At 38.0% G+C, this 17,576-nt stretch overlaps 1 protein-coding gene across 1 annotated transcript in view; it reads right to left on the bottom strand.

Moving 5' to 3' along the window:
- The window catches only part of ENAH (ENAH actin regulator), a 165,971-nt gene that overhangs the window by 41,316 nt on the left and 107,079 nt on the right, over nucleotides 1–17,576 (bottom strand). The window contains 2 exon segments of the mRNA XM_062210482.1: nucleotides 616–700; nucleotides 5,766–5,822. Of these exon segments, the coding sequence (XP_062066466.1) occupies nucleotides 616–700; nucleotides 5,766–5,822 (142 nt within the window).

Genomic DNA, 17,576 nt, shown 5'->3' with positions numbered 1-17,576 from the left:
TGGTTTGATTAGCTTAATTTTAGCTTAATTTGATATAACTATTCTGTTACAAAGTAGTTTATCATTTCTACTGCCAACTCAGGAAAAAAAAATACCCCTAAATGAGGCTGTATTATAATAAAGTGTATTTCTAGACACAATGAAGATAATGTATCAACCTCATTTAAACCAGTATGTAGTCAAACAGAATGATTGCATATTCTACCACTAAATTCTATGTCAATATCTCAAGATCAGTGCCTTATTGAACCAGCCAATGCCATCTTAACTTCCTAGTTGAGTTGTACAGAAGGCAAACTGCCCACAGAATGCTTTATAAATATTATAAATATAAGAATTCTTGAAGTGTAGGCGTTTCGTATGCTGTTTAGTTTATTTAAAATATTTTAAATGTTTCATAATTTTTTTAAAAAGTAGGTATGAAATTTCTTAACATTCATATGCAGCCTAACAAATATCAAATCATTTAGTAACAATGATTCCATAACTTACTAATAAAATGACAGGAGTTTTGACTTTCAAACAACTAATAAGGCAGAATCTGCTTTCAACATTAGGATTTTCACAGTTCGGTCTTTTGTAGTAAGAAAAAGTATAAATAACTTATGATTTTACCTTCTTTGAATTTCCATTTCTTCTTGGGATGGGCCATTCTGAACTTGGGCAGGTAGTTGTGAATTTTGTCTAGGCAATGTTGGCCCTATAAAAGGAGGAAAATATTACAGATGAACATTACTTTATATCTAGCTGGATGGAGGAGATAAAATCATGAGAAAAACATAAAACCATCACATATTTACAAATGTATCTCCTTTTTGTCTAGCAAAATAAAATGTAAGCTTTACATAACACATAGCAAATGAAAGACTGCAACATAATGCTGTCATCACCTCCAGAAGGCTTACTTGAAACAAATGGAAAACATCAACAATAAAAGGAAAAATAAACATTTATATATGAAGAGCTTGAGTAAAACAAGTGTTCAATGAGCATCTGAATAGGCACCTAAGCTTGACATTTTCTACGACAATGAGACATTCTCTTTGGGGTAATTATTCATGAAGTGGAGAGGAAGAACTTAAATGAAAAATCAGAATTCAAAAACTCACCTAAATAGAACACTGGAAATGAAAAACAGGAGAGAGAGAGCATGAGAACCTTATTACTAGACTGATGTATGCTAACGCATTTATCAAATTTGTCCAAGTTAAGCTGCCATTTTTGTCAATGGCCTGACATTTCCAGGACTGGCAGAAACAAGAATTTGCTCAACTTCCATAAAAAAATTAAACTACTTTTCTGAATATTTATGCAGAAGTAATCTTAACTTTTCTCATTTGGGGAAAACAAACATTTGCTAAACTTCCATGTAACAACCCACTTATCTACTTTTATATAATAGATAATCTTAAAAACTTTGCATGGGGGGGGGCCTACATTCACATCAACATGGTTCTGTCATGAGAAACTAATGATCATTCACTCCCACACATCAGTATAATGCAGACTGATTTCTAGCACCTTACACAGAATGCCACTAGATTATGGGACATCTTAATGTCATTGGACATAAAAAAAAAAATAAATCTGTCACTAAATGAAATAAATGCTAGACCTAGTATACAATGCCTAGGGCTAAAATAGAGCAATCTTGAAATCTACTCCAGCAAACAACAGAATAAAGAAATAGTAGTTATCTTCTACTCAAGAGGAATATACAAAGAATGACGGACTACATACATATATAGTAGTGAATTCTGGTGCCAGCAAATGCCCCTAGCAGAAAATTTTGCAGATATTAGTATAAAAAAGTCAGTAAATACATGCTTCTTTTTACTTAAGCAAATTTCTGTATTTATAAACTAACAGCACAAGTATTTTTATGCTGGTGGAGTGAACTTCACAACTAGAAGTAAAGGCTCATTAAGATGTAATAAAGAACTGGCATATCCCAACTGCAGAAACACAGAAATAATCTGATCTGAACTTACCTACCAACTTTTTTCCTCACTTCCTTAACAAATGTTTTTGGATTAATCATTTAATTTGTCCTCTAAAGACAAATTATATGACAACTGCAGTGATATATTTCATTAAAATTTCCTAAAAGAGTTTATTTTGAGAATTAAATAAATATAAAAATACATTAATCCCATAGAATCAGCAACAACAAAAATCCCCAACAGATTGTTAAAATCAAAATTAAATACATACATAAATGCATAAATGAAAATATATTACTATTATCTAGTAAATAGACTAGAATTCTTTCCCTGGGAAATTAACATAATGATGTAAAAACAGACTGTCCTATTAGGATCATGCACTAATGTTTCATGTTTTTCAGGGAAAAGATCTCTCTTCCAGCAGAAGAATGGGATACATAAAATGGCAGGGTAAATTTGAGAAAGGATAAAGTACTTGGGAAATGTACTTTTCTATATCTAAATTTGTATTTATCCAAAACTATTAAAAGCAAGCATTTAGATAAGTAACTCACAAGACCATTATGGTTTAACTATTTTTTAAATATCTGAGTACATTAGTGAAAACCCCAGGCTGCTTAAGTGTGAAACACCTGTATGTCAGTGTTAGCCCTGTTTGTCATCCATCTCAAAGAGGGATGCAGCTGCACGAGTCACATCCAGGACAGGTCTGATACCTCAAGGGTTGTAGTAATAGTTAAGTTCCTCCATTAAAATCTAGGCTTTAATTCAAAAATACATAAATCCAAGAAAAAGATGCCAACATTTCAACTCAATCCTACTGATTTTACTAAATAGCTTAAAAAAAAAAAAAAAAACAACTTGGGTCGGCGCTGTGGCACAGTGGGTTGACACCCTGGCCTGAAGTGCTGGCATCCCATATGGGCGCTGGTTCAAGACCCGGCTGCTCCACTTCTGATACAACTCTCTGGTATGGCCTGGGAAAGTAGTACAAGATGGCCCAAGTCCTTGGGCCCTTGCACCCATGTGGAGAGACCCGAAAGAAGCTCCTGGCTCCTGACTTTGGATCAGCGCAGCTTTGGCCGTTGTAGCCAATTAGAGAGTGAACCACCAGATGGAGGACCTCTCTCTCTCTCTCTCTACCACTCCTCTGTGTAACTATGACTTTTGAATAAATAATCTTTAAAAAAAAAAAAAAACTAAGGTTTGATGTAACTCGCGAAATATACTGAATTTTTTAAGAGTTTTATTTAGCAAGCTTTCTTGGCAAACCTGTCCAGAAAAGAGGTCTTTCAAATGTGGGGGAAATGTTTTGGCTCTTACTATTAATAATAAAAATAATTTACTACAACTTATTCATGCATCGGAGAAAGTTCAGGGATTACTCTTTTAAAATGGGGAAAATGTTGATCCAAGAGCAACCCTCCTGACTTCCTTGTCACATGGATCACTTGTCTTTCCAGGAACTCTACAAATGGGGAGAAGGAATAGAATCCCTCCCCTTGGCATTTTCTGTTTGTTTCTTCATCAATATGTGCAAGTGCATTGCAATAGCTAGCTCACTGAAATTTATGTGCACTTAAAAATTATAAACATACTGTAACAATTAACAAGTTTCATATAAATCATGAGATTCCAGTACATGATCACATTTCCTTCGTGTCAAACATTCTAACAAGTTATTCAACTGGCAAATAACACCAAAGGCACCACGTACGACAGGAAGCGGCAACTATTGAGCAAGGCAGTCAGGTGCTGCTGTATTTCCTAGAATTTAACTATTACTTCACATAGATCATATTTCTATGTTTTCTATATTTTATGTTTTCATAAAATACAAAACAGGCACTTCCATAACCATTTTAGTCGGCAAATGACAATGGCTTATAAGCATCATGTGGGGGTTAATGGCTCTTTTAGGGAAAAAAGAACAAACAACCAAGGATAAGAAATGAGTAAACCCACTCTGTTGCTGTTTGAGAGTTAGTTTTTTCCCTGTCTTGTTATAGCCAAAGACATTGGTTGGTCTTAATTTGTCTTGGCGAGAAGAAAAGGTATATAGCAAAGTTTGTGAATTACTGTTTCTAATAAAAAAAAAAAGTGGAAATGTTACAAATACAGTATCCTATAAGTGAAAGAAATCAGATTAGAATCTCTAAAACAGATATGGCATTTCAGTCTTGCCTTCAGTACCGAATTTTTGGTTAAAGCACTTTTCACTGTCATATTTCTATCTTCACAAATCTTTCACACTTAGCCACAGACTATTTAAAAACACAAGACTAAAAGACAAGTAGGTACACAATACAGTCAAGTTTTAACTTAGCAATGTGGTAATTATACTGTTTGTACAGTTAAAGATAATAATGGGGAAAATCTACTTTTATGACTTTAAAATTTGACACGATTAGGGCCAAATCAATCTTTTCTCTGCAATTGGGCAAACTATTATTTAGCATGTGGACCTCAACATATTCCTTAGGAAAGTAAATAACATTAAGTAGGTTTCCAAAATGAGCTAGAGAGCCTTAAATAACACAAATATCAATAATCACTCATGGCTGCTTCAAAAGATTGCCTGGAAGAATCCCCAGGAGGAGCCAGAAAAATCAGGAATCAGTTACTGATTAAATAATGTTTATCAGTGAAAATCTAAGACTTACAAGAAGCCCAACAATAGACTCACTGCTGTAACTATGTCACCTGTAACACTCCTAAAATCTAACTTCAGGTGAGGAAGAAATATCTCAGGATTTTCTTTCCTTCCAACAAATGTTTCTTTGCCTCAACCAGTAAGTATATACATTTTATAACTCTATAAATAAAATCAGTAATACTGAGGGATCACATTAAAAATTCTGAACCACACATATATAGCTGAACTATTTATATAAAATTTGAGCAATATGTCCTTTTACAACTTCCTTTCATGAAATATTCTCGCTAGTCAAGATATACATGGGTCAAAAGGGTACATATAAGTCCATAAGTGGGGGGGTGGGGGGTGGGGGGGGTGGGGCTCCAATAATTAAAAGTCATTTTTTGGCACTTAAATTATCAAAATTAAAGTTTCAAAATCAAATGAGTATGAAAAAGAATTTGCACAAGGTGCCTTCTCTTTCTCTCTCTCTATATATATGTATCAATATATAGCTTATCTATGTATCTCCTTGTGTGAGAAAGCATATGTATGTATCTGATTATAATTTGGGGTAGCTAAGTGACACATCTAATTTATCCATGAAAATAATACGTAAATGCACACATATGTATATATGAGTATAAACAAAAATACTCTATAAACTTAAATTCACTAAGCCAAAGATATCTAACCTACTGAATAAAGGAGGCCATCAATGAGAAATCAACCTACTGAAGCAAGTAATAGCTTATATCTGCCTCATAATATGTACACCTAAAATTAACTCAAGTTAAGCATTTTCTTTGAATAAGTTACATTCCTCAAATCATATTAAGTTGGATATAAAGTTTATCCTAAATTCTTAGTTAAGTTTGCTCCCAAAAACAAAATCGTTAAAACAAAAATGAACAAAAAAAACCCCTCTCATTTGCATTGGAAGAAGTAGACAAAAATAGTCTTAAGATCCTAATTCTAACTAAATCCCAGTAACAAGCCAACTCAATAGCTGACCAAATTCACCTACATGAACCACAACAAATATCACAACATAAAAACAATAGCTTGCTATATATCCCAAATACCAAAAACCAGACTATGGCCTAAGAAAACAAAAGTTATGGAAATGTGCAAGTATGTACCACAGCTTGAAAAAGTAATGTAAACATAATGTTGCTTACCACAGAAAATACATCGCAAATTAGTGCTGTCCTGGGTAGCAGTAACCTTGCTCTGGGCTGCAACAGACACCTTGGTGTTAGAAGCTTCAAAGGACAATGGGGCCATCTGCAGAACTTCACACAAACTAAAAGGTGCTTTGAAATGTTCAAAATGTATTTATACATACGTCCTATCTAGATCCTCATCCTGGAAGTTCTGCAATTTAATAAAAATGTATCCTCTTTAACATTAGCTCTTAAAATTTTTAATGTAATCTTACTTATGGAAAAACCCTACAATAAGCCATAGTTCGAATGATGCACTTCTATTTTAATTATCTCTGGAGTTATACAAAGACTATAATCTGCATTTTAGGGTTATATTTCCTAAAAATTAATGTAGATGAGATATAAGAAGTCAAGTTCTAAGGCCAATAGAGTCAATTTCATGAGATCTACCCTTTCATAGGAGAACTACACCTGAAAAAATTTATGGGACACGCTTAAGGTCACATGAGATGAACTCATTTCTAATTAGGAAAGTTCAGAGACATTATTAACAGTCTCCTGCAATTAAAGAGTTTTATATTCATTGGTGTAAAATAAGAGTATCTTTATTTTTGCACTTTGAAAAAAGTTTTAGCAAGCCAACATTTTACTATTTTTTTTCTCAATATGTAACATACTTTACAAAACATCTTACAAAAAAGAGTGGCCACATCAAATAGCCTTTAATTCAGGCTATTTTAAAAATTATTATATTAAAATTTAGCTGTAGCAATGAACTAAAGTCTTTATGGGTGAAAAAAATCAAGAGGAGAAGGTGTTAATTTATGAGAAAGGGAACGGCTTATCCAAAATCAAAGTAACACTCAAAATTGAGATGGCAAAAAACCAAAGGAAAATACATTTGGTTTACTATTAGTGACATCCAAAGCTTTACATCAATAACCTTCTGTAAAATCCTAAAGAAATTCCTTTCAGCATGGGAAAAATTTTCTTTTTCCATCTATATTAACCAAGAAACAGTTAATAGGTTAAAAACATACTGGCTTAAGAAAGATCACAGAAAGAAAGGCAAACAAGACAGTTTTTTAGGTTTCCCCTAAAACTGTATTTTTTAAATAATACCACTCATTCCAACTAAAAAAGTTTGAGTAGAATCAGAACCCAACCGATTTATATTTAAAGAATACATATGTGAAATGGTAGTAAGTCTTAAGTACTCAAAAAAGTATTTTATTGTTAGAATTATTTTTAACATAATTCAATGACATTCAAGTCTTGTTTTTAAAATATTACATACAGCAGGTATCCGCAAGCACAAACAAAATAAATAAAGTCTAATAAATGTCAATCTTTGCTAAGTACTTCCAACCACCCAGCCTATGATTAAGTTGCATGCACAATGTTAACAATAAGGACATGAGATAAAGACCACAGGCATACATATGAAGTCTCCCAAGCTGCTATCATTCCAAAGAATACAATTTAGAAAAATAACTATAGCTTAAACTTAAATTGTTTTTTTTTAAAGTCTTACCAATGTTTGTGAATGGTTACTTTCATAAAACCTTTAGCAAACAAAGAAACATGCCTAGTATGCAGGTTGTACCTTTCAGTTCCTTAAATCCATATTTCAAGAGGAAAAAAAATTTAAGGACAATTTTAAAAACTTACAAGAAAAACCTGAGAAATTAGCTCGTCTCTGACAGCAAAGAAACTGCCACATCCCATTACCAATCACTTTAGCAAAAAGTCGTCTGACAATTGTCAGAATGCAGGTAAACCATTATCACTGCGCAAGACAAAACAATCCCCCAACCCCAATCTTTCTCACAATTTAAACTATTTAGCAATGTTATTGCCCTTGGTATCCTTAAGCATCTTCTTCCCACTGATTTTCACTACATATTATCATGTATAATATCGATCTAAGTTCTGATAAAACTTGCTTGAATTATACTGCAGTTTGCATTTCCCGAAGATACTAAATTATTCATTCCATCCCATGCACAAGGCTAACAGCACTTACTGCTTAATAGTGATACCATTTAACTCTTTCTTCACTTATGAGAGAAGGGGAGAAGATAGGAAAGAATGTTCATTGTCCAGGCTGGGTGAATTCACTAAGAAGATGACTTCAGCCTAACTCATTTTTTAAGACTAGTACTGATGTTCCAAAGCCGTTTCTCTTTAAGTTACCCATATTAAATACTAGGGTTTGGGATAGAGTGGGTCCCAAAGGAAAGCATGAACTGAAGAGGTTAAAATGTTATCAATATATATTAATTTTAACCTCAATGCAGTGTGCAGAACAACCATTGCCACCTTTCAAGCTTCCCCCAACCTGAACTTTCTGTACAATAAGGTGTTTGCTATGAGAGGAGAAATGCAGAAACCTTGGGCAAAATGACTACCTAGATTGTCAGAATTACCGCACTTTATTATTATGTGTAAATACTACAGCAGACCCTTAGCATTCATGCTTTTCACATTAGTATTACTACTAGCAGCTACTTCCAGAGCCATTTGTAAAGGGAATACTACCCATCTCAGAAACTTTTTTCTTAGGACTAAGTGTGAGAATTGGTTTGCTTAAAGACTGTTTTCATTTTTGCACTTTCTGGAAATTGGTCTGATGAGTGATTGAGTATATCAGGATCCAAACTGGGGGTGTCGTACTCTAACCTTCATTAAGGCCCTCAGGTGCTTCCTTTATGATTGCAAACTTCTATTATATACATTTTTGAGAGTAAAAGCAAATGTTTGTGTTTGTTCTGAGATACCCAGCAGGCACTGCAGTGATATGGTTGCGTGCCTTGGAAAAAAACAGGTACCATCTTGAAGACACTTTGCTAGGAGAAATGAGAATTAAAAACAGTAAATTTTATATAAAACAAGGGCATCTTTAAAGCAGCATTCTGAAGCATTTTCAAATGTTGTGTTTATATATATATATTTAATAAAACTTCTATGTAACTCAGAAAATGGAGCAACATACATCAATAGTCACACATGGAAAAATACCATAAGTAAGTGGGTGCTTTAAGAAATTCATGGAAAATGAGATTAAAAGCTAAATTTTAACGTAAAAAATGCTCTGAAAACCATTCAGTTCTTCATAATAATCACTCTGCACAAACTTTTTGAAGATCCTTCATATAATTGGGTTCTTATCTTCGTTTCTTATAAACTCTCCCTTTTAACTTAAAATCAACGTATTTTATTCCTTTGTAATCAAATTTTAAAATTATGGCTAATGGCTGATAAATTGCTGATACTTTTCTTTACTCATATTAGGCTGCATAGACAAGTTTTAAAATGCTTCTCAGCTCACCATCTGTTTGTAAAGTCGTTTATTGTTAGCTGTGGAATGAATGGCTCTGCCTGTAGCTAATGAAATATCATGAGTCAACTAGAAGAGATGGGCCTACAGAACAGTGGGTAAAGATGCTGCTGGGGATGCCCACATCTCACACCTAGCTAGATAACTTGAGAGAGAGAGAGAGAGAGAGAGAGACCGACCGACCGACCGACCAACAGCCCAGACAATGTCAACAGCATCATCTGACTGAGCTGTCTATGCTAGTTTTTGGTATCTGTCCCCTTCCCCACAGCAAACCAGCTCAAATCACCCCCCTTAAAGGTTTTCAATTCTTTCACATTGCTCTTAAGATAAAATACCAAAATTCAATGCTTTCTCCCAGTAATGAAATCAGTTCTACTTTATCTAGTTCACTTTCTAGGCATCTAGCACACTGGATCTCCGTTTCTCAAAGGTGCTATAAACTTACTCTTGTCCCTCTGCAGAGCTTTCTCACACATGCACACACCTCTGCCTCTGATTTTTCTTCTCTTGGTCAACTGGTATGCTTATTTCTCTATCAAGAACTTCTCGCCATGAGCCCCCACACAACTAAGATAATTAGTTATTCCTCCTTCAAGTTTTATTACATGTACTTTTTTCCTATTAGCCATTTCAAAATATTTGAAAGGAGATAAGGATAAATTTAAAATTAGGTTACATCAAATTTCCTCTGAAGTATTAAGAATCTAAAATTTAGGAAAAAAGTTTTAGGGCAACAATAAAAATAAAGAAGTTCAAACATCAAAACAAAGGTTTGTTTTTGTTTTCTTTTACTGTGGATGGGGCTTGGGCAACAGAAAGAAAACAGACCTGCAATAGTCCACAAAATTTAAGTTTCAGGCACAAAATGATTAAGAACCCAATTCCACAAACAGTAGGAGCAGCTAATGATACCAGATGCTTTGTAACAATTTAAGGAAACACAATTTCATCTTCTCATCCACATGTAAAGAGTTAAAACTCACTTAACCAAGAAAAGGGCTTTTATTCTAAAAGTATGAACTTTCAAAGACTATGTCTGCTTTTTCCTTCTTTTTGCTTTCATTTTAATCTTTCATTAAAAAAAAAAACCTTAATGTTTTGTCATTTTTTTCCCTGTATACAACTTCAAAAACAACACACTTTTTTTTTTTTTTAAAAGATTTTATTTATTTGATAGAGTGACACAGTTGGGGGGGGAGGTATGGAAGGGGGGGAGAGGGAGAGGGAGAGGGAGAGAGAGAATCTTCCATCCATTGGTTCACTCCCCAAATGGCCATAAAGGCCAAGGCTGGCCCAGGCAGAAGCCAGAAAGCTGAATTCCATCCAGGTCTCCCACATGCATGGAAAGGGCCTAAGAAGTTGGGCCATCTTCTGTTGCTTTCCCAGGCACATTTACCAGGGAGCTGGAGCAGAAGCAGAGCAACTGGGAGGGACTCCAATCAGTGCTCTGATATGAGATGATAGAGTCAAAAGATGATAGAGTCTTCAAGCGGTAGCTTAGAAGAGCCAATTACTTAAACTTAGAAAGCATGCCTCAATACATGAATACACCTTTTTGGGAGTGGGCCAAAGGTGGGGTGGGTGTTGGCTTAAGGGCACAGGTTTCTTTGTGCTATGATGAAAATGTTCTAAAATTGTGATGTTTCCACAACTCTGTGAATAGATATATATCAAAATTGATAAACTGTATACTATAAAAGCGCAGTGCTATGCATTATGTTCTTCATCCCAAAATTCTTTATAAATTAAGTTGAAAATATCTCAATGCCTATCACTTTTCCATTATGAAAAATACTAACTGTGACTACCTCTGGATGGTGGGATTTTTATGGTCTTTTTAGACTTTTCAGCACTGCTTAAATTTTTATAAGCAGCACACATTGTTAGAATCAGAAAAAAAAAAATACTTTCACTTGCAAAACAAATGCTATCCTTGAAGTTAGAGTTCAATGAACAAGAGTGGTCCTTGTCGGACAGCACTCTAACTGGCTCTAGTTTCTGACACGAGGAATGGATGTAAACAAAGAAGAAAGGGACTCCGCTGTGACCTCAAACGCCTGGGAGAACTGCAGAGCTAGGGTCCAAGTGCCAGCATCAGGCTGAGGAAGGCCAACAGCAATTTCTTCTGCAATCAGGCTCTTTTCCAGCAGGAGTCAGACCCAAAGGCACTTCTGAGGTTGTGACACTCAAGACACATCCAGTCAAGATGCTTGATCAAAAACCAGGACTGTCCTATTTAAACCAGGACAGCTGTCTCCTTTTTCATGGGGACGCCAGTGCTCTTGCCCTTCTCTTTTCTCTGCTCTAATTCACAGCATTTCAAAAAGCAGCTTACCAAGAAACCATTTTTTATCTAAAATAACACAAGCCAGCACATATCAAAATGAAAGGATCTCCAAACTTAATTTTTGGAATTTGAAACCATGTAAAATTTTCTTAAAGGAATATATATATATATATATATATATTTTTTTTTTTTGACAGGCAGAGTGGATAGTGAGAGAGAGACAGAGAGAGAGAGAAAGGTCTTCCTTTTTGCCGTTGGTTCACCCTCCAATGGCCGCTGCGGCCAGCGCATTGCACTGATCCGAAGGCAGGAGCCAGGTGCTTCTCCTGGTCTCCCATGGGGTGCAGGGCCCAAGGACTTGGGCCATCCTCCACTGCCTTCCTGGGCCATAGCAGAGAGCTGGCCGTAAGAGGGGCAACCGGGACTAGAACCTGGTGTGCCGGCGCCGCAAGGCGGAGGATTAGCCTGTTAAGCCACGGCGCCGGCCTTAAAGGAATAATTTTGTTAAGTATTTTAAAAATAAACTGGGTTCATCTCACATGGAATTTTTTTAAAAGATCTGTTTATTTATTTGAAAGGCACAGAGACAGGGAGAGAAACAGACAGAGAGAGGTCCTTCCATCCACTGGTTTATGCACCAAATGTCCACAACAGTCAGGGCTGGGCAGGGCTGAAGTCAGAACCATGGAACTCCATCCAGATCTCTCACATGGGTGGCAGGGATCACTTGGGCCATCATTAACTGTCTTCCCAGGCACATTAGCAGGAAGCTAGGTCAGATATGGAGTAGCCAGTACTTGAAATAACATTATGATGTTGAATATGGGTGTCCTAAGCAAGGGTTTAGCCTACTATGCCACAACACTAGTCCCTCATATGAAGAATTAAATAAATCTAAAGTTATTAGTGTGGACTGTCAGCAGACATTTTAAAAATTTATTCTACAAATTGAATGTCATGGACCTCAATCTCTGAGATGTAATTATACGAAAGACAACATGCATCTTTATTTCACAACTCTTTTAGACATATATTGTCTTGTAACTATTAGGCCATAAATTCTGGCATGTCATTTCAAATGATGACAGTATACTGTAGAGATGAAACATCAGTCCACTCAAACAAATGAAATAAGACATCATTTACACTGCCAAACTTACAGAAATTAAGAAAAATTTAAATGTTCCTGCTCTTAAGAAGTAATAAATGTTCTAAATAAAACATTTATTGTTAGGAAAACTATATAAAATACCTAGTACAGGCCGGTGCCGTGGCTTAACAGGCTAATCCTCCGCCTTGCGGCGCCGGCACACCAGGTTCTAGTCCCGGTCGGGGAACCGATCCTGTCCCGGTTGCCCCTCTTCCAGGCCAGCTCTCTGCTATGGCCCAGGAGTGCAGTGGAGGATGGCCCAAGTGCTTGGGCCCTGCACCCCATGGGAGACCAGGAGAAGCACCTGGCTCCTGGCTTCGCATCAGCGCGATGTGCCGGCCGCAGCGGCCATTGGAGGGTGAACCAATGGCAAAAAGGAAGACCTTTCTCTCTGTCTCTCTCTCTCTCTCACTGTCCACTCTGCCTGTCAAAAAAAAAAAAAAAAAAAAAAAAAACTGGTACAGTATTTTAATTGACATCTTTAGAATTTTAGTTCAACCTTTAAGCTTATATTGTCATACTTTTTCTTAAAATATTTTTTTATTTGAAAGAGAGAGGTAGAGCCAGAGAGAGAGATAGAGGTCTTCCATCCAGTCTTACTTTGTTAAAACATTTTAAATGTTAAACATTATTGCTTCTCAGCCTTTTGCCTAAGATCAAGTGTAAATGTTAAACATCAGCCTTTTATTGTTCACCTTACAAAATTAGAGTACAGGTGTGGCCGTTTTGGCACAGCAGGTTAAGCTGCCACTTGGGATGCCCTCATCCCATATGGAAGTGCTAGCTACTGCTCCACTTCAAATCCAGCTCCCTGAAAATGCACCTGGGAAGCAGCTGATGATGGCCAAGTACCTAGGTTCCTGCCAACCACGTGGGGGATCCAGATGGAGTTCTGGGCTCCTGGAGTCAGCCTGGCCTAGCCTTGGCTATTGAGAGCATTTGGAAAGCAAACCAGCAGATGGAAAATCTGCCTCTTCCTTTCTGTCATTCTGCCTTTCAAATAAATTATTTTTTTTTAATTAAGATACTAAAGCACCACCAACTCCTTTTACTTAAAATAAAATATGAGGAGAGGTGTTTTTTAGCATTATCAGCAAGTGCTCAGAAGGAAACACTGTAAAGCCCCACTAGCAACTAGTAGAACCCAAGCTCTTTCCAACTGATCATGTGATTATTTTACATTATCTGTTTAGAACCAGCTGTCTGCTTCACCAGACTTGGAGATGCTTAAGGGTAGCATCCATGCTTTATTTATCTTCCTATTACCAGCTACCATCACAGTGCTTGCCACATAGTAGGTCATTGGTACATCTGTTTAAATTGCTGTTTTACAGAACTGACACAATCTAAACATGAACTCACTGAAGGTATACTATGCACCAGCTATATTCTAATTTCCTATACATATCAACCCACCCAAATAATGCAGACAAGGAACAGAAAGAGTAGATATAAGAATGGGTAAATCTATCATTTTATAATAAAGGAGTCCGAGAAATATACAAGACAATGCATTTGAACAAAAATCAGAGAAATAAAATTGTATTAAAACAGCCTTTAGGTAACTGGTGCTGTGGCGTAGCAGGTGAAGCCACTGCCTGCAGTGCCGGCATCCCATATAGGCACTGGTTCGAGTCCAGGCTGCTCCACTTCCAATCTAGCTCTCTGCTATGACCTGGGAGAGCAGTACAAGATGGCCCAAATCTTCGGGACCCTGCATCGTGTGGGAGACCTGGAGGAGGCTCCTGGCTTTGATTAGTGGAGCTCCAGCCATTGCGGCCATCTGGGAAGTGAACCAGTAGATGGAAGACCTTTATCTCTCTCTGCTCTGCCTCTCTAACTCTGCCTTTCAAATCAATCAATAAATCTTAAAAAAAAAAAAAAAAAAAAAAAAAAAAAAACTTTAGGGGCAGGCGCTGTGGCATAGTGGGTAAAGCCGCTGTCTTCACTGCCAGCACCCCACATGGGCACCGGTTTGAGTCCCGGCTGCTCCACTTCAAATCCAGCTTTCTGCTATGGCCTGGCAAAGTAGTAAAAGTTGGTCCAAGTCCTTGAAGAAGCTCCTGGCTCCTGACTTTGGATCAGTGCAGCTCCAGCTGTTGTGGCCAACTAGGGAGTGAACCAGAGGGTAGAATACCTCTCTCTCTGCCTCTCCTTTTCTGTTTAACTCTAACTTCCAAATAAATAAATAAATCTGGAAAAAAAAAAAGTATCCCTCCATTTAAAAAACAAACAACAACAACAAAAACAAAACCTTTATATGGGAGACCTGCATTGAGTTCCAAGTTCCTGGTTTCACCCTGGCTTAGCACTGGCCTTTGGGAGTATTTATGGAGTGCACACATGCTTTCTCCCCCTGGCCCTGAAAATAAAAGTTAAATTGTGGCTTCAAGGGGAAAAAACATCTTTGCATGGATGAGAAAGTGGGAGTTCATAAAGCCTAATTGAGTAATAACATAAAGAAATGATCCAGAAAAATCTACATTTGAAATTTTTAATGGACTGTAAGATCAAAATCCTGTAAGCTGCTGGGGAAGAAAAATAAAATTGTTAAAAAGCAAGGAATAGGTCTGGTGCACAGCCACTGCCCAGAGTGAAGAAACTCAGCCTCAGCCTTACCAGAAAAACCATCAGAAGGCAGGACACAAAAGCAATGTCAGCGGGAGCTGTGACTTTAGAAGAGCAATCCTGTCACCTCTCCTGCAGCAACAACCTTACACTGAACTTGTTTTTAAGCAGGTAAGTCTCAGCAAGACAGCTATGGGGCCCAGATCATCAGTATGCACAGGAAAATGGGCCGATCCACTGACTTCCTGCAAGCTTCTATCTCATCTCTAAAACAAGGCAAGGGACACAGCAGGTGACCACAAGTAGCTCACTATTCCTCCTCAGAGTTGCTTTAATGACTAAATAATAACATGGGCAGAAGGCTGGAACAATGCTTCAGCAGATATAGTAGGCAGTTAGAGAAAAGCTGGTCACCTCTTCACTCTGCTCCTTTCCTCTCTATTCTTTCTCACCTTTGTTATCACAGCAGTATTTTATTTCCATGTTTAATTGTCTTTTTTTTTTTTTAAGATTTATTTATTTGAAAGGCAGAATTACAGAGAGGAAGTAGAGAGAGAGAGAGAGAGAGAGAGAGAGAGAGAGAGAGAGAGAGACGTCTTCCATCCGCTGGTTCACTCCCTAGATGGCCACAATGGCTGTATTAGGTAGGAAGTCAGACATGACCTTATGTGTGTGTGACAAAGGCCTAAAGAATTGACATCTAGGTCCAACATCTCAAAGTCATCCCGGCAACCTTCCAGGTGCAGCCCAGTATCTGCACTTCAAAAGCCCTCCCTAACCCTTCCTCTAAGGCAGGGCGAAGCCAGCCAGACTTCCCCCTGTCTGATAACTTCAGAATGAAAACTCAGAAAGGAATTTTTAGTATTTACATCCAAAAAGTCCTTTGTTCCAGGAGGAGAAGAGGGGAAGGCAAGGCCCATCCCCTTAAAACCCCCTAGCCTCAACCAGACTGCATGCTCAGCCCTCTGCCTCTCTGCTGAGCCGCCCACCTGGCCTGCCCAGGTGTACTCTCCACTCAACCATGTAACCTCGCTCTCCCCCAGTCTGAGCGACTGGGCACTCTCTCTCAGGTTCTCTCTGGAGAGGTGCCCATTTGTTCTTATGGATGTTCCTTCCCTAATGAACCTTGCTATTTGCTTTCCACTACTCTGTCTCATGCCTGAATTCTTTCTTGCATGAAGACAAGGACCCTGACATTCTCTGGTAATAGCTGGAGCTGAGCTGATCCAAAGCCAAGAGCCAGGGGCTTCCTCCGGGTTCAGGGGCCCAAGGACTTGGGCCATCCTCCACTGCTTTCCCAGGCCATAGCAAAGAGCTGGATCAGAAGTAGAGAAGCTGGGACTGGAGCCGGCATCCATATGGGATGCTGGCATTGCAGGCAGTGGGCTTTACCTGCTGTACCACAGCACTAGCCGCCTATTTATTAAAATAATAATAATAATAATAATAATAATAATAATAATAATAGTATTCAATGCTTAAAAATCATCAGAGCGCAGGGGCCCAGTGCTGTGATGCAATGGGTTAAAGCCTAGTTCTGCAGCACTGCCATCCCATATGGGCGCCAGCTGGAGTCCTGAGTGCTCCCCTTCCGATCCAGCTCCCAGCTAATGTGCCTGGGAAAGCAGCGGAGGATGGCCTAAGTCCTTGGACCCCTGTGCGCACATGGGAGACCCAGAAGAGGCTCCTGGCTCCTGGTTTTGGAATGGCTCAGCTCAGGCCATTGTGGCCATTTGGGGAGTGAACCAGCGAATGGAAGACCTCTCTCTCTCTCTACCTCTCTCTGTAACTCTGTTTTGAAAAAAAAAAAAAAACACAAAAAACAAAAAACAAAAAAAAAAAAGACCACAAACTTAAAAAGAAATCATCAGAGCACAAAAATGGTTCAGAGCCTCTGCTGGGTTTAACTTAGGTATATATACAGGGTGTGTGGCATGGGCAGGGTCACAAGGGTGTGTCCAGAAGCGGGCAAAACAAAATACACAAAGGTGGTCTTGTCACTTCATAGAAGAACCCTGCCTCACTTCCACATGACAGCACTATAAAACACAGATCACAGGCACTATTTTCTACATAGCTTATGAAAAACGCTGTGCATGGTGCATGACCATAAATGCAGAGTATAAGTGTCTCTGTTGGGAACATCTCTCTACAGGGGTGTCTGGGGAGGGCTCAGCTGTGTCCCAACCTGTGAGAGGTTGGGAGTGGTGGTGGGGACAGGACCTAGGGGTACAGTTGTGCCAACTCCCCTTTTCTGAAGAAGGCTGAAGCTCACTTGCTTAGGAACATTGGCATGGCAACGGTAGGAATCAAACGGGCTCCAGAAGCACAGCAGTGTCTTAAACTGATCTTCACACTTGTAACCACAGGCTCACCACTTCATACTTGTCCTAAAAAAAGCAAACCTCTTCATATCAAACGTGGATTTAGCACCCTACAATGGTCTACTGCCTACATGATAAAATGCACACTCTT

The sequence above is a fragment of the Lepus europaeus genome, chromosome 14 (assembly GCF_033115175.1).
Source record: "Lepus europaeus isolate LE1 chromosome 14, mLepTim1.pri, whole genome shotgun sequence".
Lineage (NCBI taxonomy): Eukaryota > Metazoa > Chordata > Mammalia > Lagomorpha > Leporidae > Lepus > Lepus europaeus.
The sequence above is the reverse complement of the archived record's forward strand: the minus strand, read 5'-3'. Positions and strand labels throughout refer to the sequence as shown.